This window comes from Balearica regulorum, chromosome 3, assembly GCF_011004875.1.
Source record: "Balearica regulorum gibbericeps isolate bBalReg1 chromosome 3, bBalReg1.pri, whole genome shotgun sequence".
NCBI lineage: Eukaryota > Metazoa > Chordata > Aves > Gruiformes > Gruidae > Balearica > Balearica regulorum.
Window position 1 is genome coordinate 51,607,465 of NC_046186.1, and position 24,142 is coordinate 51,631,606.

General features: G+C 39.7%; 1 protein-coding gene across 1 annotated transcript in view; it reads right to left on the reverse strand.

Moving 5' to 3' along the window:
• Positions 1 to 2,971: 2,971 nt before the first annotated feature.
• The window catches only part of CDK19 (cyclin dependent kinase 19), a 128,597-nt gene continuing 107,426 nt past the window's right edge, over positions 2,972 to 24,142 (reverse strand). The window contains exons 7-13 of the mRNA XM_075747922.1: positions 22,132 to 22,275; positions 21,815 to 21,884; positions 20,538 to 20,610; positions 16,590 to 16,687; positions 15,004 to 15,082; positions 10,944 to 11,210; positions 2,972 to 7,243 (exon numbers count right to left, since the gene is read on the reverse strand). Of these exons, the coding sequence (XP_075604037.1) occupies positions 7,112 to 7,243; positions 10,944 to 11,210; positions 15,004 to 15,082; positions 16,590 to 16,687; positions 20,538 to 20,610; positions 21,815 to 21,884; positions 22,132 to 22,275 (863 nt within the window). The 3' untranslated portion in view covers positions 2,972 to 7,111. The remainder of the gene's footprint in view (positions 7,244 to 10,943; positions 11,211 to 15,003; positions 15,083 to 16,589; positions 16,688 to 20,537; positions 20,611 to 21,814; positions 21,885 to 22,131; positions 22,276 to 24,142) is intronic.

Here is a 24,142-nt window from a genome sequence, read left to right on the forward strand (position 1 = left end):
TCAAGTCCTCTGTCCTCTTCAAGATGCTTTGAAGAACACACTACAAAATCATCACAGAAATGGCCTGTTACAGTCCATACAATACACTTAGCAGTATATGCCAGTATACAAAGCTGGGAAAACTGATCCTACAGCAGTATTCTAAGGCAAGCACATTATATAAAAATTATTAGCTAGGTTGGCATTACTTTCAGACTTCAAATAATAATGATTATTTTTTTAAACACCTACCCTGGATTATCTTGGATATCTGTTACAAATGTGGTACTCCCACAGCAATTTCAGCAGCTCAGCTATGACTGTACACACATCTTTCATAACCTTGTTGGTGGTTTTAATCTACCTCGAACAATTATTGTTCTAATAAATATTTCTTGCAAATGAAAAAAAAATCATTGTATTAATCATGCAATCGTATTTTTCTACATGACTATAAAAATACCAAAATAAACCAAAGCTTCTGGTTTTTCTGCAATCTTAAACAAGGGCATGAAGTTCTCTGGAACATAAAAAAGCAGTACCTACCTGTTAAAAAAAAACATCACAAGTAAACCATCGTTAACCTTTGCTGGCTATTGAAACAACGCTTGCTCAAGTCCCATGTTTAGCCAGATCAAATTGATACTTGGCCCTAATATGATGCTTTTTGTGTTCAAACAGCACATGGAAATTACTCCTCACACTACTACTGCATATTGTCGAGTAGTAAAGAAAGCGTTATATTACAGTGATTATTATGTGCTTTACAGAGTGCCTGCAAGCACCAGTCATGAAGCTACTGTATCAGGACAAAATGACCGTTCCTGTCTCAGAGAACTTAGAACAGGGGTACAGGGAGGTGACGGATGGATGATGATAAACTGGAGGGTGTAATGAAACACCGGGGCAGTTTTCATTAACACAATGGGTACGAATCATAGCACACCAGTAGCGTAACATATTAAACTTCTGTAGACATCAAAGCCAAAGGGTTTTAATGAGGGATGCAGAAGACACCTGTTGCAGGAGAAGAGTCAGAGATCACTCAGATTTGATCTGGTAGTTTATTGAGTTTTAATCTGTAAATTAAGTATGTAAAATATTTAATAAGTACAGATGGATTGGCAGCCAATACTATTTACTACACTTACAGTTAGTATGGGATACAAAGATTATCACTTAAGCGTACTATACTTAAATGTTCCATGCATGTAAAAAATGTCACTTACCAACCCATCGATGCCTGGTGTCAGGCAAGGGATCTCTCAGCCTCGAGGGGTAACCTTGAGAGCCGTCCCTACTCAAGGGGAGATCACTGCCGCACAGCCAGCTGCTATGGAGGGAGAGCTCAAGGGGCCCTGATAACTGGAATATTTATATAGCATATTTATGTAGTATTTATAGGGATATTTATAGGGTGAAGTGGTTGATTTGTACTCATATTTTCTGCTGCGTTAATGCAGTTTCAGCCGCTTATCAGCCCAGTCTCCAGCCAAACTGGTTTTTTTTGGGTTTGGTGCTATGTTCTCACTGATAGGCTCACGTTAGGATTAACCGCGGTTAGGTCTACTTGCTGAGCATCTGCCAGACCCAAAGTTCAGTTAGTTCAAACAGTAGGAGTGCATCCATCACAACACCTGGGAGGGAATTTTTCAGAAATATATGCAACAGGTCTTCAGGAACAATGGGCAATTGGAAACAGAACATAAAAATGCTTATTTGGAAATCTAAAATGAGGGGTGTAGCAGTTGACCAGGAGATAACTCAGATAACTTCTTGATTTGAGTAAGAGGGATGGGGTAACCGCAGGCTTTGGCAGTGACGCACAAGTGAAGAGAGCAGCTTTACATCTAATGCAACAGAGATGGCAGAGCCAGGGCAGTAACGCAAAGCAGGAAGCAACAAGTCAAAGCAAGAGGCTAAGAAACAACCTACTCTGCAACTTTCTGAATGGCTGTGAAATCTAAGCTGTCTAGCTGTCAAGGACAGAAAAGGAGATGACACCGTAATTCAGATCAGTACAATGAGCCTGGATTAGACTGTAAAAATTGCATGACCAGGTAGGAAAAAACAGTGAGATGCTACAGAAGAATGAAGACTGAGACAAAGGCAACACAGGAGGTTTTAAGAAGGACATCCAAGCAAAGCTGCTGACTAAGCACAATCTTACCAACAAAGAGGACAGCAGAAGCAGAAAGGAAACTACAAGGGTTATAGAGCTGGGGATGCTCAGTTGCATTGAGGCTGAAGAAGCAACAGCTCTTTATCTATGAGGTGTCAGAGATGCAGACTCAGCTTTTTGGCAAAAGGCTACTCCTATTCTCACCCTTGTGCAAAAGGCACATAAGAAAGCAAAGCCTCTTTCTTAACATGATCGGCAGCGCAAGTAAATCCCAACCGTTCTTACCCATGCAACTGTTATGGAGAAGACGGGTGGGAAACACCTGTGAAACAATGGTTAGATGGAACAGAAACACACAGCTTAGCAAAGCACACAAAACCCCACTTTGAAACCCCACCAACATGCTCTGGCTCGTGCTTTCCATATTGTCACCTGAAATACTTGAAGTCCCACAAGGTCCAGCAGGAGGAAGTAGTAAGAGGGCATTTAGCTTTAGAATGCAGTAAACCAGCTTTGTTTTTTTTCTTCCAGAAGACACATCTATAGGATTGTCAGGCAATAACGAATCTCAACAAGTGGCATCAGCATGGCATGTCAGAATACTTTTAAGCTGAGGGCAAAAGCTAAGTGTACGACTCCATCGATTCTGTTTTCCATAAGGCTCCATTCTATTTTGATAGACACATAACCATGAATATCCTCGTGGGCATTTTAAAAGCTGTAATTTCAGCTCTGAGGTTTTGCAAGCTTTGTTTTGTGTGGTGTATGATATCATAAACATCCTGAATATAATTACAACTGCAATTTTGTGGGCTATATTTTCCCTCTTGGTAGCCCAAAGCCAATGTTTACAAAAACTTTTCAGCACGCTTATTTGATTTGAACTTTTTATTATTATTACAAATGTATATTATTTTATTAAAAAAATTCACACTGAAGCAAAGTCAATTCCATTTCATTACAACCAAGAATATAAAATAAATGCAAGGAACTTTAACAGTCATTTCAAGAGTGACATCAGGACAACTTAAAAACAGTAAACTCTCAACTCTAGAATGAGGAACAAGTATTTTGCTTTGTGGTTTTCCTAGCCCATTGGCATGGGCACTGCCGAATGCGGCCACCACAGATCTAGAGCGGCAAAGTTTTGTGGCAGCATGAGGCGCATACACAATAATTTCTAATGAAAACTACAAAAATGAAAGATGCGTGCATGAAATTATTAGAAAAAAAATAGTAACTGAATAGACAGGCACACTTCCACAAATAGTAAACATGGGAAAATACAACTAGAACAATTTGAAAAGATACTACCTTACATATATAAAAAGTTCTTTAAATTGCTGTTAAAAAGGACATGTTCTGTCCACATTTTGTGTAATACTTTTTAGTGTCTACACAAGACAAATTTTTAAAAAAATTAAATAGTATTAATTTACTACTAAATATTTAGGAGATAACAGTGCATTAAGGACTTTTTTCATATAGTAATACACATCGCTCCTGTCTGGCGACATTTTTAGAAGATTACGTATGGCCTTATGTACAATACATTTATTTAATCCTAAAACAATTCTTTGCTTAATGGTGTTAAAGTACCATTCCTGAAGATTATGAAGGGGAACTAAGCTTATTATGTTTATATAAAATATTATACATATTTGAACACGTCTAGCTTCCCGCCACCCCTCCCGCTACGAATGCTCTTCCCTCCCCCTCCCCAGATACAGTGTCACAGATACAGTGCAGGACTCGCAGCTTTCCCTATATTTTTCCTTCATTGTGCAGTTTGTGCTACGTAAACTTCACCAACACGGACCAGGCTACTCATCCCATTCATTCCCCACACATTTGTTTCCTCTGAGCCGTGATGGGAAGAGCTGTACTCAGCGGCCCGCTCTCCCACCAGGTGACCAGGACGGAGAAGGCAACTCTGCCAGTGTCACCCGCCTCTCTTGGTACCGGTGTAGAACACTTTGGTGAGGATGTCAAGGTTATGGGCAGAGACAGAGTTATGAGTACTAACGAAACCGCACGGGCAAAAATTAACATCAAAATGATGTGGTCCTGGCTTCCCACGACACACTGCACGATTCACTTCTGAAAGCAGAGCGTTTTTACCTCACAGGATGACCCCCGGAGAGCAAGGCTTCTTCCACTATGACTGCCACCCACCCTGGCAACACACATCAAGCTCCTGAGAAAAGGTGACTTATTTTACCACCAGAAAGGAACCAGAAGAGAGTGCACAGCCTAGATTGTGCAGCAAACACTTTTGCTTTTATTTGCTTTCCTCTCAGTTGTGAGTTTGAAGGCAACGGAGGAAGTCAGCTTGGCTTCGTGCATGCACACAAAATCTAGAGAGGACTGGCATGCGGTCACCTATCAGACCTAACCAAGGCAGAAACACCAGTTCAGCTTAGAGAGAGGTTGTGGCAGTGACTCCTAGAAGCTGGAAGCTCACTCAATTAAAGCACCTTACGGTGCTGTGAGGTTTCACACTCTACATACAGATCCGTCTACACCACGATATTGCCTTCTTGGCACAAGAGCCCACCTTAAATTAACCGTACAGTAACATGTCTCCTCGCCACCTCCTGATGTTATATGAATTTTGACATCAGCTGCAGGTCACAGTAGGGGGAAGAAATGTTAGATAACTATAATGGAAAAGACAAAAGGGTTTTGAGAGAACAAAAGGGTGAAAAGCACAGGAGGGGACAAAAATTACTCTGCCAAAGCTTGATTTACAGAAATGTGAAATTCAATTCACAAAAATAGAAAATAAACGTTACTTTATGGCATTGGCCAAATATCCATTAGCTCAAAGGTATCTCCTCCTAACATCAGTAAGAGGTGAGACATTCCACTTACGGAAGTAATGTAACCCCAGACTCATTGAAATAAAATAAAGGAACAATTAAAATCTGTTATGTCAAACAGGTGACTGGGGTATGTCTAATATGTAGCACGTCAAGGGTTATACATTGAAAGTATCCTTTAGGGGATTACTTTTCCCCAGAAATAATTTGTGATTATTTTTTTCCTTCAAATGGCTTCATTTCATTTTCACCACCTTCTTACCCATTTGATGACAAAAGCAGGATTTAGTTGCTTTTCCAGAGAAGCTGGGTGTTGTCAAAACCACACGATGGTAGATATGGCCAAAGCAAGCCAACTGCTCGCAAAAGGCGCCAAAACAACACATGTCTGAGAGGGAAGGGGGCACTACAGGTAATTGGGAGATCAAATCCAGTGGAAACATGTCTAGCTGTGACAAAAAGCATTCTCCTCAGAGCAAATAGATCATCTCATCTTGCTAGGTCTGATCGCAACTTCAGTGTCAATGTGTACGGGTATATACAATTTTTTTTGTATGGACACAGGACAAAAAGAACACACTGTGGTATAAAAGCCTGTAAACTCTTCTCATTTCAGCTCTTCTCTGGACACCAGTTGTAGAAGCTCATTGACGTTACATTGCTAGTAGCTTTCTAAATGTATTTTTCCAGGTTTTCTGCAACACGAGCCAGCCTTATTTCTGAAGGCTGAAGGAAAAATGCTGTCCCAAATTACATGTTGTGCCTCTGCGAATAACTGTGGTTGCAGAAGTTGGACAATGAACCTCTGATTATGCTTCTGAGCTCTTGCTTATTTACTGGGGATTTTCTGCCAGCTACCCATCCACTTACAGTCCTTAGGCACAATCAAAACATGTTTGCTCTAGGGAAAAAGGAACATTTCAGTGCAATCAAGCGCATCTGGTGTAACTAATCTGGGTTAATCACAGCAATGTGGGGGACACAGAATATGCATTATAAACATGGAAAAGGAACAATTTTCAACACGCTTTTCAAACTGCACAATAATTTCTCTTAATTATTGATTCTACCATAAAATGATTAAATGCGTTTGTTTTTGCAAGTCTTAGTATTTCTATCACCTTTATATTTAGAAAACTGACTCAGGAATGTGAAAGAAAGCTAAATTTATAGAACTCTCACATACATTAATCAGCTGCTTAACAGAAAAACAAGCCCGTCATCCACATTCCTACTAAGACTTGAGGGCAGTAAGTACCTTTTCCTGACTATTTTGGTGTCCAGCCTGGGAAGACATTCCATTCTTCTGTTCCAACAGATCCTGAAAGCATCTTCTTTTTATGTGACTGTCCTGTTTTCACTTAAAATAATGCTTAATTTAAAACTACTCACAGCATGATCACTGTGATTTCAAGAATTCAATGTGAACGAGTTAAGAAATATCAGCAATCTTCTATTTGGCATTCAGTCCAGTAGCATGAAATATATTTGCTGCTGCAGAGACTTGGATGGGTTTTTTTCTTTTTTCCTTTTTCTTTTTTTAATTTTATTTTATTTTTAAAATTTTTTATTTTTAAGACCTCGCCCAAAAACTAGACTAATAAAAACAGAATAGTAAAATACTCTGGAACAGTAAAATTTTGCTGTTCTTGACATCCATGAGCAAAACAGTAATATCCTGTGAAAATAACATAGTGCTTTAAAAAGGTGCAATATACCTGTATAGCTAAACTGGTTTGCCTAGTATAAAACTAACTATATACAAGCTTGAAAGCCTGGGAGTTCAAGATTTTAAAACTTTAAAATCCCATCAAAGAGATTGAAAAGACAGATTTATGGCAATCACTACAGCATAAAGGAAGGTGCACCAGGAATCCTTCAAAATTCCAAAGGTTAAAGTTAAGTGCTGGGTTCAGATCAGAAGGGTTCATTAGAGTAACCACAATGGAGCACATGCAAGGGCAGGGAGGAAGGAAAACTTCACGAGAATCTCCTTTATGGCAATAAAGGGACGGGGGGCAGGGAGAAAGTCTTCCGTGAGTGAAGTTTTCCTTTTATCATCGTCAATTTTAATTCTGCATCATAGTTTTTTTTTTATTTTTGGTTCTTCTCGTTGTTATGAACTTCATATTGCTGGAGTCTTCTGGCTTTTAGTCCGTTCCTTTCTGAGTGCAGTCCGTTACACCTCTCAGTACCTGTGAGACTGATGAGACTGGTGATACTGGGAGCTCTGCTGAGACGACGTGGAATAGCCCATTGTACTCTGGGACTGAGAAGATCCCTGAATGTTGCTTTGGTAACTCAGGCGTGAGCTGGAGTGCTGCAGGAAAAGAGAGTGGGATCAGGGGAATGAAAACCAGCCTGTTAGGACTATGCAGCTCAGGAAATTTTTAACCTCTCTGCAGCTCATTACAATACAACTGTCGGAGAAGCTGACTAAACAGTGTTACTGTTGAAGGTCCCATAAAACAAGTAACTGATCTGATCTGCAGTCAGCCTTAACACACACACAAAATACACAAGGTCACTGGCAGACACCTACAAGTACGGCGTGTACACACCATTTTTTGAGGGAAAAATACACAAGAGAGCAGATTGCATTTCAAAATTCAGCTGTTTCTTAAACTTGTGTCTAACATTATTGTAAGCGCTATTAATGGAAATACAAACTGCTAAGCCACAAAACACCCTTTTCGAGACAGGTAATAGTAAATGTTACAGAGAAACAATTTATTCTGTTCCTGAGAGAAAGACAACCATGACCTAAGAATTGCTCAATTTATCTAGATGAAAAAATGTCCAATAGGATAAAATAGTATAATTTTAGGTGAGTCTTTTAACCTGCTGCCTTACCTACTGTAAGCAAGGACAACTGCTTAAAGATGAGCATGTGTATGTGCAATAACCTAACATTCATTTTCCTGAGTGTTTTTTTTCTCCTCCACTGTTTGGGATGTTAGCTCAGTGGACCTCAATCTCAGCAAGCCAAATTCATGGATCATTTGTGACCTCCAGCATGCAGAATTTGCCCTTTTATTACCATATCCATTGCCTGTCCAGAATTAATAATGAGCTGCAATAATGTAAAGCTGGGGGAGAGGGGGAGGGGGAAGCAAGCTGCAAAATCACTGTGCATGAAAAGTACTGCTCAATGGATAGGAGACTCTCTAGCAAGGTAAACCCAACCGCAATCCATAAGAAAGGAGCGTCTACAAAAAAACCTCAAAACTGTTTGAGGACAGCAAACAGTTTGTTTCCAGCCAAGTTAAGCACAGGGTCAGGCAGCCATTCAATAGAGTTCTGTTCACTGTCTAGTGGATGGTTCTACCTGGCTACGTCCAAGGGTCATCAGCAAGATTGTGGTCAACAGCAATTATCTAGGAAAAGTGTTAAGAATCTACATTCTGATTAAGTATCAGGATTGTGAGCCTCTGGAGAAGCTTGAGTTCTGAATGTAACCCCATGGACACAGTGGGTCTGTAAGAATACAACATCCTCCACAGACCAAGCATCTGTTCAGTGAAGGCAATACTCCAGTCAGTGGTCTCATCTAACCATCAGATCCCAACCAGGAGAGCTGTGAAAGCCTCCTGACAACTCTTCAGATGGATGATGAACAGCAGGAACCTACAGTTCAGGCAGTGTAAAACACTTCTGCCCTTTGTTTCTGTACATAGCTTTATACCTTTAATTCTACATAAATTGTAAAACATGCTAAACCCTAAAAATATCACATTATTTTTTCAGTGTTCCGTCTAATGTAGGAATGCGAAGGTTGCTTTCAAGGTGAAGCACAGTGAGGCAAGAGAGAGAGATAATGGTCCAATCTTGCAGACCTCTGTATCTCAATATAATATCAATATAACTAATAGTTGTATGGACTAACCTCCCTTGTTTCTAAGGGTCAGTTTGGGAGATAACAGCAGACTGGCTTTGGAAGAGATATCTCCCAGTGGCATGTATGCAGTTAATAACCCGATGATGCTTGGTCTGCATGGTTAGGTTGCTAACAGTGTCTAAAACCTGGAATTTGTCTCAAAATTCTGAAAGTTTTTGCAACTTCTAACAGAAAAGAAGAATTATGATAAATACTATGACTTTATAGCAACTTGTTCTGGATGAAAAGCATCAGTTTACCATGCTAAGCAAAAAACCCCCAAGGTCACATAAGGAATGCGCAGTAAAATTCAGCAAGGAATTTCCACTGTCATTTGTGGAAGCAACATGTATGGGGGTTGGTGAACTACAAAAAAATTTCAACATAGACTTTAAATCACAAGCTAAATGAAACTCAAAGTAAAGGGAATCTTCTTCCTACTTCTGAATAAGATATAATGGAACAAAATCAATGCCATAAGACTACAAGAATGCATTAACTTGCCCATGCTTATTTTTGTTCCACAGAAGAGAATTTGTTTTTAACAAAGTCAGACTTGGACAAATTACAGACATTCCTTTCTGGAACAGAAGACAGTCAGCTAGAATTTAAGGACAGATAGCCAAACGCAAGTGTAAAAACAGATAATCAGACCATACAATTTAGCGAGTGACGTAAAGGAAACATACAGATCATAATTTTGATGCCTGTGCTGTTAAAGTTTAGAAGGAAGGAGTCATAGGGGGTAAAAAAAAAAAATCTGGAAAAAAAAAAATTTAGACTGCTAGCAACTTGTAAGGGGGAAGTTTGCCAACAATTCAGAGAACTGTATAAGGATTCTATAATGGATATCATCAAATGCAGCACACCAGTCCTCAAAATACAGACCAAAACAGGCCCGCCATAAATACTGTGTAGTCAGACAGCTGTAGTGATCTGTCCAGACCTCAAGCCTGTCTGGAACTTTTCAAAAAAGAAACCTAGTTGTCTTTACCCTTAAATTGCCCCAATGCTTTCATGATCGTTTGTAATTAAAAGAGTAAAACAGAAATGGGAGAAAAATGTCTGGCACTGAGATATCAATTGTCTGTCGAGAAGATCTGGAGGGCTAAGTCAAGGCAACTCCAGAGCTGAGTTTTCTAAAAGCTACTTATTTTAAGTTTAAAGCAGCCTGAAAAGACCATTCTCCAAGGTGGGATCTTCTCGAAGGCTAGTAGCACACAGAATCCCTAACATCTTTTAAAATCTACCTTTAACATCTACCTTTCTCTTATTCTGCTTTCATCTCATTACTGTCCCAGCAAGTATAAACTCACAAGTATTGAAGATGCTGGTAAGTTCGATGCTTTCTGTATTTAAAGTCATTTTTTCAGTGGAAAATATAATTCTAGTAAGCAAAGACAAGTATGCAAATCCAAAAATAATTCAGTAATACTGCTTCTACTTACGAATGCTACTGTACTGGAAAACATGAAATCTATTCAACTTCAGTCACATTAGAAACAATGCGTGTCTTTGTGCCCTGCTTCAGCATGAATCATACTATTGAACCAAAACATCATTCCTGTGCGAACGTGCATTTTTTTTCTTTAACATTAGAAGTAGACTTAGCAAGACAGTGGAATAAACTACAGAACTGCTCCATAGGTGTGATGATACGAGGTAGACGGAGGCAGGAATCATTAAATGAAAGAGCCTGGTCCTCACTTTGCTTCTGCTTCTCAGGATCTGCTTCTCAGGATTTGCTTCTCACACAGGATTTAATATTGCCAAGGGACCAGTATCCTGAACTTGATCTAACGCAGCAATTATGTGTATGAAATAGCTCCACTGGCCTCAGTGAGATTACTCTAAAAGTTAAGCATATATATTACTCCGCTTTCCTGGAGCGGAGTAGTCCTCAATGCTTTACAAGGTGCAGCAGATACGACTTGTACTGGTATTCTGTTGAAAATTACTAACCACAGCACAAACCCTTTTTACTTTAAACCTTTAAATGTATATTTTAATCTAATACATCAGAGCACACCTGCTCAGGTTCCTTGAGAAATTCATCAAAACACAATCTGTTCTTGCAGCAGGAAAGGGGGAACATGACTTTTTGGTGCTACGGTATCCAAAGCAGCAAAAATTCAAGAGGTACCTGATAATCTGAAGGCATGACAGGCCCGCCTGAGTTAGTGCCTGAAGGCCCTATGCGTGGTTTCTTGTTCGGAGGCACCTGGTTGAGGCTGGAGTCCTGGCTGTGCTGGAGTCCTGCGCCCGCGCCCCCTCCTCCCGCGCCAGTGCCCCCAGCCGTCCCGTTGGTCTGGGTGCTGTTCTGCTGCTGCGGCTGCGGCTGCTGCGGCGCTGCCTGCGGCTGCTGCTGAGGTGCTGTTTGCTGCTGATGTTGGTTCTGCGGCTGCTGATTCTAGGGGAAGGAGCAACACAACACCATCACTTGCTCTGAACTGGTTTGTGAGCTTTATGGAGCTGCCAACCGCGGCGCCACCGTGCCTGTGGAGGAGGAGGTAAGCCCGCCTGCTCGATGGGAAAACACAGCAAGGCTGCGTGTCAGGAAAAACATGTCCTCAGTACGCTCTTGTACACTTTATGGGGGTATCCCATTTGCAGTTCGCTTTTGGGTTTTGTTGTGGTTGTTCTGGTTTTTTGGCAAAGCAAGCTAGACTAAAACTGGAAGGACAGTCTAGTGACTCCTACAGCTAGCCAAGCGCTCAGAGAGGAGGGTGGAAGGAACCATTTATAAAGCAGTAATTGCCTCATGAACTGAATGAGAACCCCAAAATTTCACTAGTGCTCAGTGGCAGATGTGGTGAACCACAGTAAATTATTCTAAGTGCTTGTTCATTCAGAATCCAGAACACTTTTCAAACTTTCACAAATGACACGTTACAATAACCCAAAGGAGGTTGGCAGTGTTATTGCCAGAAAGGTAAGCAAACTGAGACCTAGGTAAATGATATAATTTCTTCCAGGGTGCAAGGAAATTCCATGGCAGAACCAGAAATGGGTTTCATTACTGTTTTACTCTCCTGTTCTTTTAAGTTCCTTTTAAAGAGTAGGATGCTGGGTATACAGTCCAGCACGGTACACTCAGTATAGGGTCAGAAAATCTTATTGAAACAGCAGAAAAGCAAAAATTGACCAGAGACAAATCATTGAAGACTAAAGAGGAGGAAACAGTTGAGGGAAGAATCTGGCAAGGGAAGGAGAAGACTAGCAAAGGAAGAGAAGGCAGGCAATTAAGATGACACTAGGACCTGGCAGGACAGTCAAAGAGAAAAGTGCCACAAAAGGGAGAAAAAAGTTAAGAAGGGGAACACAAGAGCAAAAGATAGTGTATTCTTCTGGCTTCAGAGGGCTACAGACTGAAAAGAGTATTATGGAACTGGAGGGAAGGTTAGAAAACCAGCAGAGTGCAACTCTGCCCTCCATGGTTAGACAGTTACAAGGAAAGACCACCCATCTGTCTGCTTTCGAGCACCAGGGATGGCTGCTCCCCCAGAGCACTAAAGCACGTAAGAGAATTGCAAAGAAAAGCAGTTTCACTCTAAATGTGAGAGATGTCACTTGTTCATCAAGGAAAAAACCTACCATTGTCATGGCTTGAATTAAAAAGCCTTACTACCCTCTCCTGCCAATATACTGTATCGAACCTTTCAGGATAGTCTTTTTTTTCCTAGGATATCTGCTTATATAATTATCAAAGCTTTAGTATGGCAGCCTTTTATAAAAACCTCACTTTATTAGTTTTTCAGAAATCATGACAACCAGTTGCCACTAGTAGAAAATTCTTGATGCCCCAAATCACCAAGAGGCATTTAGTTACCTCAGATAAATGACATAAAAGATCTGTTTCTATGCCATTCATTACAACGGTCTCCCGAGATAAATTCAGATGAAATTTGCAATGATGTATTCATTTAAGATTATAAATAAGTCTTGCATGTTCACAGACTTAGAGGTGGTTTGCGCTTCCATTTTGCATTTAGCAAAACCAATAATGTATCCTCCAGCTTGTAGTCCTCAAATCCCATCTCAGTCAGATTCTGTTCCCGGGAGATTTAAACATTAATAATTTTAAAAGTTAATCAAACTAGCTTGTAAAAAAATATAATTGTTAAGAAGCAATTTATCTTTTCATAACAGTTTGAGCTTCACTTATACAAACAAACACCAATAACTACGGTGATATTTGTGCTAGAATTCCAAAATTTGTGTTTTCATAGGGGTGTTTGGATGCAAGTGAGGTGGTTGCTATAGTGAGAGCTGAAAAACTGCAGTTTTGTTACATGTAAACAAATATTGCAGGTACTCTCACAATGAAAGACAACAGCTTGTCGTAGATCCCATGTTTCACACTTTGGATATTAGCACAAAATTTACCTGACTGGTCTGAACTTGCTCTGTAGCTACTACTGCTACTGCCTGGGTAGACACTGAGATCTACTCTGTCAGAGTCTGGCTGGGGGCTACCTGCACCACCTGAGCACACAAAACCAGCTTACGCCAGCACAAACATCGTCCTCAGGTCAGTCTAGTTCATGGTGGTTCCTAAATGAATAAACCTATAAAAAATCTGAAGTTAGCAACATATTAGAATCATACAATCATAGAATGGTTTGGGTTGGAAGGGACCTCAAAGACCATCTAGTTCCAGAAACCAGAAACTAACACTATTTAAAAAAAAGAACTAAAAAATCCTTTCACTTGCAGCAACATCATGAAGAAACAAAACCTGGCGCAGACCCAACTTGCAGAATATCCTTTACCTTCACATTTTCTGCACTGTGAAAATACATTCAATGGGAAATGTGTGGCTTAAATTACCTGAATGGCCTGAAAAAAGTTTAATTTGGAGTACGCATAAATACGTGACTGTCCCCAACAATCTCAAACACCATTTATATAATGGCTGTTTTGAATATAAACATGCCATTGTTTTCTCTCCCAACACTCCCAGGAAAAAGACAGATATTTACTTCTAAATGCACTGACCTAACAAAAGCCAGAGTAATTTTAGTTCCTAAGGTTTGTTCTCATTTTTTAAGTTGTGAGAGTTGAAGCAAAACTAGTCTAAATTACAATCAAATTAGTATCATGACTTTCATTGCATTTTTGCTTAGGTGTCTGTTTCATCTTTTTGAAAAAACTATCTGGACATAAAAATTCAGGACGTTAACACTTGTACTCAGTACAGAAGAATCTACAGTATCTGTTCCTAAAACAAAATTTTCTGTCTGAAATGTACTGTGATAAGCATACTTTTAAACTCAGCTAGTTTCTCATGTTACGCAGAAAATCTGAAACCAGAAGATGCATGTAGACAAATGGTTTCTCCAGAAGATTAACAGTCCTTCTCATGTACTCCTCAGATAGTTACAGTTTATGACTGTTTTCTTCACATTTTGGTAGCTATACATTACTGTTGGTGTCTCACTTTACACTTTTAAGCAAAATAACAAGCTGTTTCATACACTAGAGCAGTACTGCCCAGCATTCACAGCATGATGGGACAATCACTGTGGTCACGTAGCACAGCTGAGCTACACGCACACAGCAGGTCAGATTGTGTTGCAAACACACCAAAATTTACTATGCACGCAAACAAGTTCTTGCCCGTGCCTATGGGGCTATGGGAAAGGGAGTATTCAGAGCAGCTTGTCATTACCATAACAGTTCATGCTCCTTATTACTCCTTTGTCTGAGGGCCCTTAAAACATGATCAGGAAACCATGTGCAGATGGATGAAATGTTCTGATGTAGTGCCAGAAGCAGGCTGCCACTATTTATTTGAGACCCTGACAGCCATCTATTTTCAAATGGCTGGATGTATGCCAGTCATACAATGGAAATGCCATTCTTTTCATGTGATCACAATGTATTTTCATCATGCAATGCAGGAGGAGGTAGCAAGGTCCTCTTGAAGTGATGGCAGCTGAAAGCAGCTACTGCTGACAGAACAAGCCATCCAGCTCACTCCCCACAGGTCAGGGCAAACCGTACTGGTGATACCGCCTCAGATGCCCCAAAGTCATCTGATACTTTTAATCTGTCTAGGAAGCAATCTGAAGAGAGCCTTGCCTGGAAAACACATTTTTGGTTAACTCTTCATGTTTCATTAGTTTTCATTTGGTAGCACCACCACTCCCTCTTACTGGACACTCAATAGAAAAAAAAAAAAGAAAGGGAGCTTATTATACCTTATCCCCTTTCTCTTCAGGTTCATCTTCATTGAGGAATTCTCTTTTAGGATACGGAATCTGACAGCCAGCAAATACACTGAAACACAGTGAACAGAAAAACACTCAACAAATATGTACATACGACATCCACTTACTTAATGCTTAATGCTAAAACCAAGTGAATGCACCACAATTTACTTTCTTGTATGTCACGAGTCCTGTTTCCATAACTAAGTGGCACCGTGAGCACCCGAGACAGAAGCAGATACCAGCATCTGGGTGCTGATCGTAATGTCAGATCTCTTTGCTGTTGGTATGAGGCCATCATTTAGAAATCATGGCATGGTTGAACATGTTTGAATGCCAGAACGACCACTCGTTGATCCAGATGGCAAAATGAACAAACAGTGTCAGAGGCTCCACAGCACCTAGTTGGAACATGCATGGCTCACTGAATAAAGGGCCTGATCCAAAGAATCCATATTAATGTCTTATGAGCCCGCCTTGGCTTACAGCAGGCTTAAATATATTTGCCAATCACAACTGCAGAGTTGCTTTCAATTAGCTTCTCAAGCCTTGTTTAGAGAAAAAAAAGATAGCTTTTAAATTCAGCTGGCTAATGGGATTTGGAACTTTCCTTAACATTTATGGCAGAGACTTTATCATAATGTTATCCTGTAACCCATGGGGAGCTCTAGCTCTACATAGGATAGTATCAGACAAACACTAAATAGAAAATTACTAATAGATCTTGACCAATATCAATTTCTTAGATTTCTGTGCCAGCATTCAGAATACTAAAAAATCATGTCAGATTGATAAAGTGTGTAAACAGTTCCTAGTCTAGCTGTTATGTAGTGTTTGGCTTATCCAAACAGAAAAAGAAAGAAAAAACCTCCAACTACTCTCAGCTAGACTCCTTTTGCACTCCAGTGGCTGTTCCCTCCTTTTAGTGTTGACTGCTAGCTCAGGAAGCAGTGAAAGCAAAGGTGGAAGACTCCCTGTATCCAGCTCCTAGACATCATAATGCTATGAAAACTGGGAAGAGAAACTGGAAGAGGAAAGTCTGCCAGTAGGAACTGAATATATAATTTGAATTTTTCATGACAATAATATATATAGAGATATAAAATCTGTACTGTCAAGCCTTCTGAACAAGAGACCTGTGGGATTTCAGGCAGTCATTGATCTCTTCACTTTTCTCTCCTCATACTGTTACCCTGAGGGCATGGGAAGGGGCTGTAGGTCAGAGAACTGTCCTAGTCCTAGGGAGAGGCACAATGAACCCGGGCAACGCAGCACAGGGCTCTGTGAGGCTGCGTAAGGCAGAACAGGGCACACATTAATTCTCTAAACACTGCAGTAATATTGTCACACTAACTTTGGTAGTGCATTCAGAATGACAACGCTAGTGCGGTACTGGGTTACCAGTAGATACAGACACTTCAGTACTACACTAACAGTTTCTACTGAGCATGCCTGAGCTATGACTTCTTGTGGATATAGGCAGATATCTGAATTTTTCAGCTGTTGTCTCACTTTCAAGGATTAGCATTTAGAAGAAAGAAGACTTCCCTGAAGAGCAGAGAAGAGGGAATACATACTCTGATGTAGGCAGAGGATCCTCTTGAAAGTAGGGGTCCTGCAAAGCCTGCTCTGAGGTAATTCTCTTTGTAGGGTCCATAGTAAGAAGCTTCTGAAGCTGCAAAGCATAACATTAAAAATAGCAAAAAGTTTATCAAACTATCATTTTTCAAATTTTGACTTATATGTCTTGGATTGTGGATTGTTAAATTATTTGTGGCTTGTCCAGACAAGCCTAAGCTTTGCTTGTTCAGTAAAGTTCCCAAGAGCTAGAATGCACATCCATCAAAGCACTACAGCAGTAAAGCACTTCTCATGTAAGAAATAGTTAAGTGTATCAGGCAATATTAATTGCTAAGGCTGAACCACTGTGCTAAAGCGACACTAAATTTAGCTATTACAGGTTCATAAAGCATCATTTCTAAATAATGGTGTTTTGTTGTGGCACATGTATAGCTTTTACACTGTTCTGTACTGCTGACACAACAGGAAAAAAGTGTCAGAAGAGACTGAACGTGACCAGGGCTCTCCATATCACTTTAGGGACAAAACCAATAAATCTTCATCTCTTGCACTGGCGGCATTCCACAGTCAGAGCACTCTGCCAGTCACGAGCTCCCAATCCCACTCTAATTGGTATTGAAATGAGAAAGAGGAGGAGCAGACCCTTCCTAGCAACCTTTCTTCCTTGCTAGGAGGAAAGCAATAATAAATTTATTAGCTAGAATGCTGTTGACTGCAGTAAGCCATAAAAGAGGATTACAATATATTAGTAGTATAAAACAGGAATTAGAGGGATAACATACCATTTTAGTTATTTATCACATTCTGATAAAATCACAGTGGGAAATCTGGGTGCTCAATATACATCATACAGTATCCTGCTCTCACACAATACTCTTAATTCAAGACAACAGTGAAAATAAAATTCCTTCTGCAAAGGGCATCTTAGTTCAAACTCTACCTTCCAGGCCTCCAACAAAAATTCCCTGGATATTCAGAAAAATAATGTGATTTTGGCATGGGTACTTGGGGCTTTTTGTTCCAATAAATCAAAAATCTGATATACAATTCTATATTCTATATATATGGTACAGTAGACAGCCTCATGGTACAATAAAAGCACTCATCCTATTAAAGAAAGATGATTCCCTGTATTTCCTTTGTCAATAGTTGTGGTTAACCCTACTTTATAGATGAGGTCTTATAAAATTCTCTGTGCTTTTGCCACAAATTTTCGTTAGTTTTAGTGGCTTGTGACACCACTACAGGTGATGTAAATTTCTTCTCCCCAGTTCCTTCACAGTGATTGCAGGGACAAACATTCATGTTCTGTATAAAGCCAGTCCTGGTATTCGGTAGCAGATGCGGTCATTGATAGATGAGTACAGGACATCAGCTTCTTCCCCCTGGACTCCTTCCTCAGAACTGGTTGCTGCAGTACCACTCAAGAGAAAGCTCCTCCAGCTTTCTGCCATATAGCACCCTCATCACAAACTGCCTCCAAACATGACATATATTCTTCATCATTCAAAGATAAGGCCACAGCAGAAGATCTAAAGATACCTTAGACCTTTCAATGATCTGCTCATTCCCTTAGAAATCCCCCTCCAGCTCAGAGAATATAATCAGTTTGCCCATTCCACACACATCACCACTCCAAGTGAGATATCCCGCCTATCAGTGATGCTACTGTGAACCAACTTTCTTTGACAAAGTCTGGTTTTCTGTAGCTTCTGTTGCTCCTAGGAAAGTCAATAAAAAATGTCTGGACTCAATTTGCTTTCATGGTAGCAGCTACTAACACAATATAGAAAGCCCATGAGACTGGACTTCATCAACAGTCTCATACTTCTCATCAGCTCTCAAGATTGCTCGCTGTCAGGCTCTACTGGCCTGACACGATAGCTATAAATACTATGCCTGTAACTTTTCCAGGATGGCAAGAACAGATGCCTCTTCCTGGATGGAAAACATTTTTGCCCTTGATGTAGATATTAACATTCAATGTCAATCAGCAGAGTGGCACAATATCCTCCTCTTGATAAAGAGTCACTTGCTGTCCTGCACCAGTTTACTTGATGCCATATTTTCTCTATGTGCCATGCTTTCTGTGCTCATTAGCACAAAGTCTTGACCAATGAAGGTTACAAAGTAGATGTCTCCAGAGGTCACCTTGCAAGATGGAGGTTACCTCAAAAAACCTATATAACTACCTTGGTTATAAACAAGGAGTTTTAGGGAGTCTGCTTCAGAATACACATACCTCCAAGCTCATTAGCAGACACATTTCTTATCTATTGATTTGGGAGAGCAATGCATGCCTTTCCTTCAAGATCTGCTGTTTTTTAGGATCTTTCACAAGATAAGGCAGGTACTGAGCCTCTTTGCTGTAGCATGGCTGTGGCAATTTAGGTATCTGGACCTCCTCAGTGCAGCAATGAGGTATTAAGAAGGTTGCCCGTGTTCCTGGGCATTCTTATGCAGAGCTCTATTTGAGACCAGCCTCCATCTATGTGGTTGATCACTAAACCACCCTTATTCATCCCTGATTATGAACAGTGAAGAAAAATTTGACTAAGAAAACCTATCTAGCTAAGTCTTCTTCATGATGTTCAGAAAGAGCCCTTAGACTTTTGGAAATCTCAGTTCTCATTCTCACAATTATATAGGGGAATACATAGGTAGACACCTATCTATTTGTTCAGTCACCCTGTAATAACCTTGTCTTACTACTTCTCCACCATGAAAAGTTCCTTTGCGTATATATGTGCGTGTGTGTATAAACATATATATTTTACCACCCTATGATTAGTTTTGTGTTCTTTAGAGATCTTGTTAATATTTCCCCCTGGAAAAGTAGCCTACCCACCGAAGACGACTCTCAACTTAGTGTTCATAGCCTTGATGAATCAGCCATATAAGCTGACAGCAACCCATTTGCTTCTTTGCCTTTCCAACAGGCTTTCTGGTGGCTTCCACCTTTAGTAAAAAAATGGGGAAATTCAGGTGCTAAATAACAACATCTATTACAATTGTCCTATTTCCAGCTAGACTTTTCCTCCAGATTATTCCAATATGTAAGTTGAGTTTAAGAAGTTTTAATTGTTTTTTCTTGAAGTCTCATGCTTCTTATGTGAATGCTTCCCTTTCACCTACTTGGGACCGACCTATTCTGTTTCCACACCTATTTGTGTCATCATCCAACAGCTACTAACAAGTCAAAGAGCAAATCTTTGCCAGGACCTAGAGAGAAGACTGCTATGCTGATGAAAAGAGGCCACTAGAACTCAAGCTGCTCTAACAGCCTCATTACGGGGACTCCTTGTTCACAGCACCAGCAAAGTCACTTTGAACTTCATTCCTAAATTTAGACAGCACTCAGTCATCACAGAGGCATCCAGAAATGATGCTGTATTAGACAGAGCACTCTGTACTCACCTACAATGAATAACTCAACTAGGTAACCAGCAAATACATGTTTAGGGACATTGTTTGGAATCACTCACAGAACAGAGGTAGACTATTATCAGAGGGAAGAAAAAGGAGAGAGGAAAAAAAAAGGAAAATTACTACAGCAAATAATTAAATTTCTCCTCTCTTCTTTCCCTTCTTCACAAAACTTTTTAGCTCTTGGGAGCTCTTTAGCACTCTGAAACAGCACAGAATCAAGGGATATATAATGCTCATTATCCTATTTGCACAGTAGACCTAAGGGTAAGCCTGGGTATATGAGTGCCTTGCAGATCTTAATTAGATAAGACTTTCAGATCTTCAATACCAGCAGTTTAAGCACACCCTCAGCATGAACATATATGAAGGAAACACATCTCAAAAATGGCCCGTTAGTGATAAACAGCTTTCTTTAATGTCAGTGTTCATTAGAGTGAGACAGAAGAACAGACACAGATATTACCATTAGAAACGCATTTCATTCCTATCATCAGTGATTTTCAAGTTGTACCTACCAAAAGAAAAACTTTGCTGTCAGGCTTGACTTTGTGTTTCTCCATGTATTTTATGAGGCTACTATTGGCATATCTGAAAAATACAGTTAAACAAAGACATTTCTGAAATAATACAGCATTAAGAATATGGAGCTGTACCAAGTGATCACAAAAACATTTACCAGCTTGTAGTAAGTAAACTGTAAAAAGAACTGCCATCAGAAAACATCAGATATTTATCAGCTGCACAAATAAAGTATGCTTTTCACTAACAGTAGTAGTATCAACTGCGTACTGTATTTGCATGGAACATGCAACTTTTACAGCATATGGATAAGCTGTCGACATGGGCATATGACAGAGAAACTCAACTTGAAGTTTATACTCTAACTTCCTAAAGCAACTCTGCCACAGAAAGCGTACAGCAGTTCGTAACAGCACAACAGCTAAGCTACGAAGTTGTTTCCAGTTGCAATTTTGGAGAGGAGTTAGCTCACCATTCTGCCTCCCCGACTCCAGCCTGCAGCAAACCACACAGTTCCCAAGCTCAAAAATGCCCCAAATACGTATGACCCGTGCCTTGCCTTTAATCTACAAATCCAGAGGTTAGCTACAGCCATTTTCAAATGAAAGAAGCTTCATGCACAGATAAGCTCCATATCTTGTCTAAAGCCGGTGTAATGAATCCACCACAGAGCTGGAAACAGAATCCAACACTCCTGAATCCATGTCCTCTGCCTTACAACAGTGTCTGCGTTGCTCCTTACACCCTCTGATCTATCACCACTACTTGACTAATTCAGCCAAAGCACCAGGAAACACTAGAAGTGGAAAATTCTCGGATCCCAAATAGGCTTTGTATCACAACCTATTGAACATGTTACCTTCCATCAAAATTTCTGTCCAAATTTCTGTCCAATACTTTATTGTCTCCACATATGTACTGGTCAAAAGGACCAGGTGCTTCCCTGTCTTCTCACACAAAATGAAGAAAGTTATCTTGAACAGCTAATACAAATGGTTTAAGCAAGCTCATTTGTCTGTGCCTGCCATAGATTAAATGGCACTTATGACGACGCCTTCTAGAGAAATGAGGTGGCCACTCAGTTGATGCTTTTAGCAAGCAGCTGAGGAAGAGACCACTGTTCGAGCAAACCAGCTAATTCAAAACAGGAGAGCTGTCACAGTGTTAGAACCCAAACACATGAAAATCTCCTCCTCAAAAAGTCAGAGGATAGGAGCCAACTCCTGCCTATATGCTACATTCATGGAAATGTTGTTGTATTATCATCACTTACGTTGTTCTCCTAAAATCTTTCTGAAGAGTTGGATATTCTGGCATCTTCCTTATGTCTTCCCAATCTTTATCTTTGGTGGGGGAAAAAAAGAAGCATTTACCATTCTGAAAGTGTAGGTTAAGCAATACACGACAAGAAATAGCTACAGCAGTTGTTTGACTTTCTGTTAGCCAGTGCTATTGTTCCGTAATTGTCAGCATTTCCAAATCCATCAAACTGACAGCTTCTTCATACCTATACAAACAACTAGTCATTTCCTTTAGGGAAAAAATCAACTCAGTAGCATTATGTCTGACACTTTAATGAAAATAAATTACCTGCAGGGAACCCCATTACACTGAAAATGCGATCTAGCTGATCATGATGAAAAGGATTACTTGTTTTGATGTCCTCCTGACGACAGTGAAATATAGGTTCCGAAGTCAATAGTTCGGCAAATATGCAGCCAATTGCCCAAATATCTAAGAAAGAAGGAGCATAATTCATGCAAATTTACTGTACTTCATCACTCTGGTTTTCATTTCTGCACAATTTCTCAACAACCTGTATAACCACAGTAAGATAAAATGCCTCACAGTATAATTACATAAAGTACTTTAAAAATAATACATTAATATAATACATAAGAAAGGATAAAATCTGGACATCTGGTTTTTTCAATCAAAATTAGAGTCTCCAAATTCTGTTTCAAGATATACACTGGCAGTCCAGCACTTAATGTATTCACGGTTATGGAAGAAACCTACCCAATATTTGCTGATGATGTAGCTTAAAGGGCACTCAACTGACCATCAAAACCAAATCAGAAATCCTCCATAAAGATACATTAAAATAAAAGTTCTATCACATATTTCAGAACAATTCCAAACAGGTAATTGATAACCAAATAAATACTAAGAAGGAAAAGACTAATGACTCATATGTTTAGACAAATAGTGCAAGCTAGTTCAAATGGAGAAACAAGATTCTAATTTTAATCAAGAGTAGAAGAGTGATTACCAAACTTTTTTTAAAAAAAATATAAAAATAATCAATCCTACTTGACAACTGACTCCCACTGGAATGGTCTCATCTACATCTCATGTACGTACAGAAAACAGCAGCATGAGATACTGATGTTTTAAGGAAAGAAAATAACAACCTCTATTTCAAAAATTTGTCATTAATATGCTTTTCAAAAATAAATCTATTTTGGACAAGAACATTAGTTTCACGTACAGGAGAAGAAATTTCTAGATTACATGTATTCATTCTAGTTGCTACTGTCATCAACCATCTTTGTGCTCTATGTGACCCAAATGCTTTATTATGCACCTTAAAATGAAAGTGTGAATTCATCAGTGAAAAGATTACTAGCAGAAAAGAAATAGATTTGCTACATTGACAAATACGCATCTGGGGTATAATTCTGAGAAAAGATGTGGAGATCAGATGAATAATGAACACAGAATGCTGAATACAAGAGTGTGGAGACGTGCGTAGTAGTTGAGGTTAAACTAGATGACCCTGGGAAACCTTTTGGATTTTATCAAATTTAATAGCGTAAATATAGAAAACAATTTACCTCTATCTTATAGGTCTAAGAGATAAAGAAAATTACCAAAGCAGAGTTTGGTTTATTAGATTCAGACTAAAGAGAACACCAAAAGAAGTCTCTCATTTGTTACCTGCATGCAACTACTCTGAGACTCAAAACCCCACCTGCTGCCAACACTGGTGTGTGGCTCATGCCACCTGTGAGACACATGGTCTCCTGAAGAAAGCAAGAAGCACTGCTCTCTATGTAGGGAATGAAAAAAGAGCCATCACACTCATCTTTGCCAAAAGAGGTCAGTTCCATTTCCATTATGTTACAGGTGTGGAGCTCAGGGTGTACCAATTTAAAAGCCTTTCTCCCTGCTTCCTTTACAGGAAAGTCTGGTAACATTTCATTCATTCGACAGGGTATACCTTGCTCTGTTCATGACTTCACTTTCTCAGAGTTTTATCTTCCTTTAATTTTCTTATTAGCCTTATCTGCATGAAAATAAGATCTTTAGCTCTTGAGATTTTATCTGCTCAAGCAGCTAATGTAGCATATTAAGCACAATTGCTGCCTGAGTAGTAGGCATAAATTATCTACTCCAGAATGAAAATTACTTATTATTTGAAGAACAGCACCTTCATTTAACAGTAGCTATTCACTCATTTTCATTCTAGATAGCAAACCCTTGTGGAGACAGTTTATCTAGAGGCCAAAGGGCTTGCAGCCCTCTTGGTTTTCATGGCTTTCCTCTGTGCTCACTGTCCATCACACAGAGAGGGAGAGGCTGTGCCACTGCTCATTCT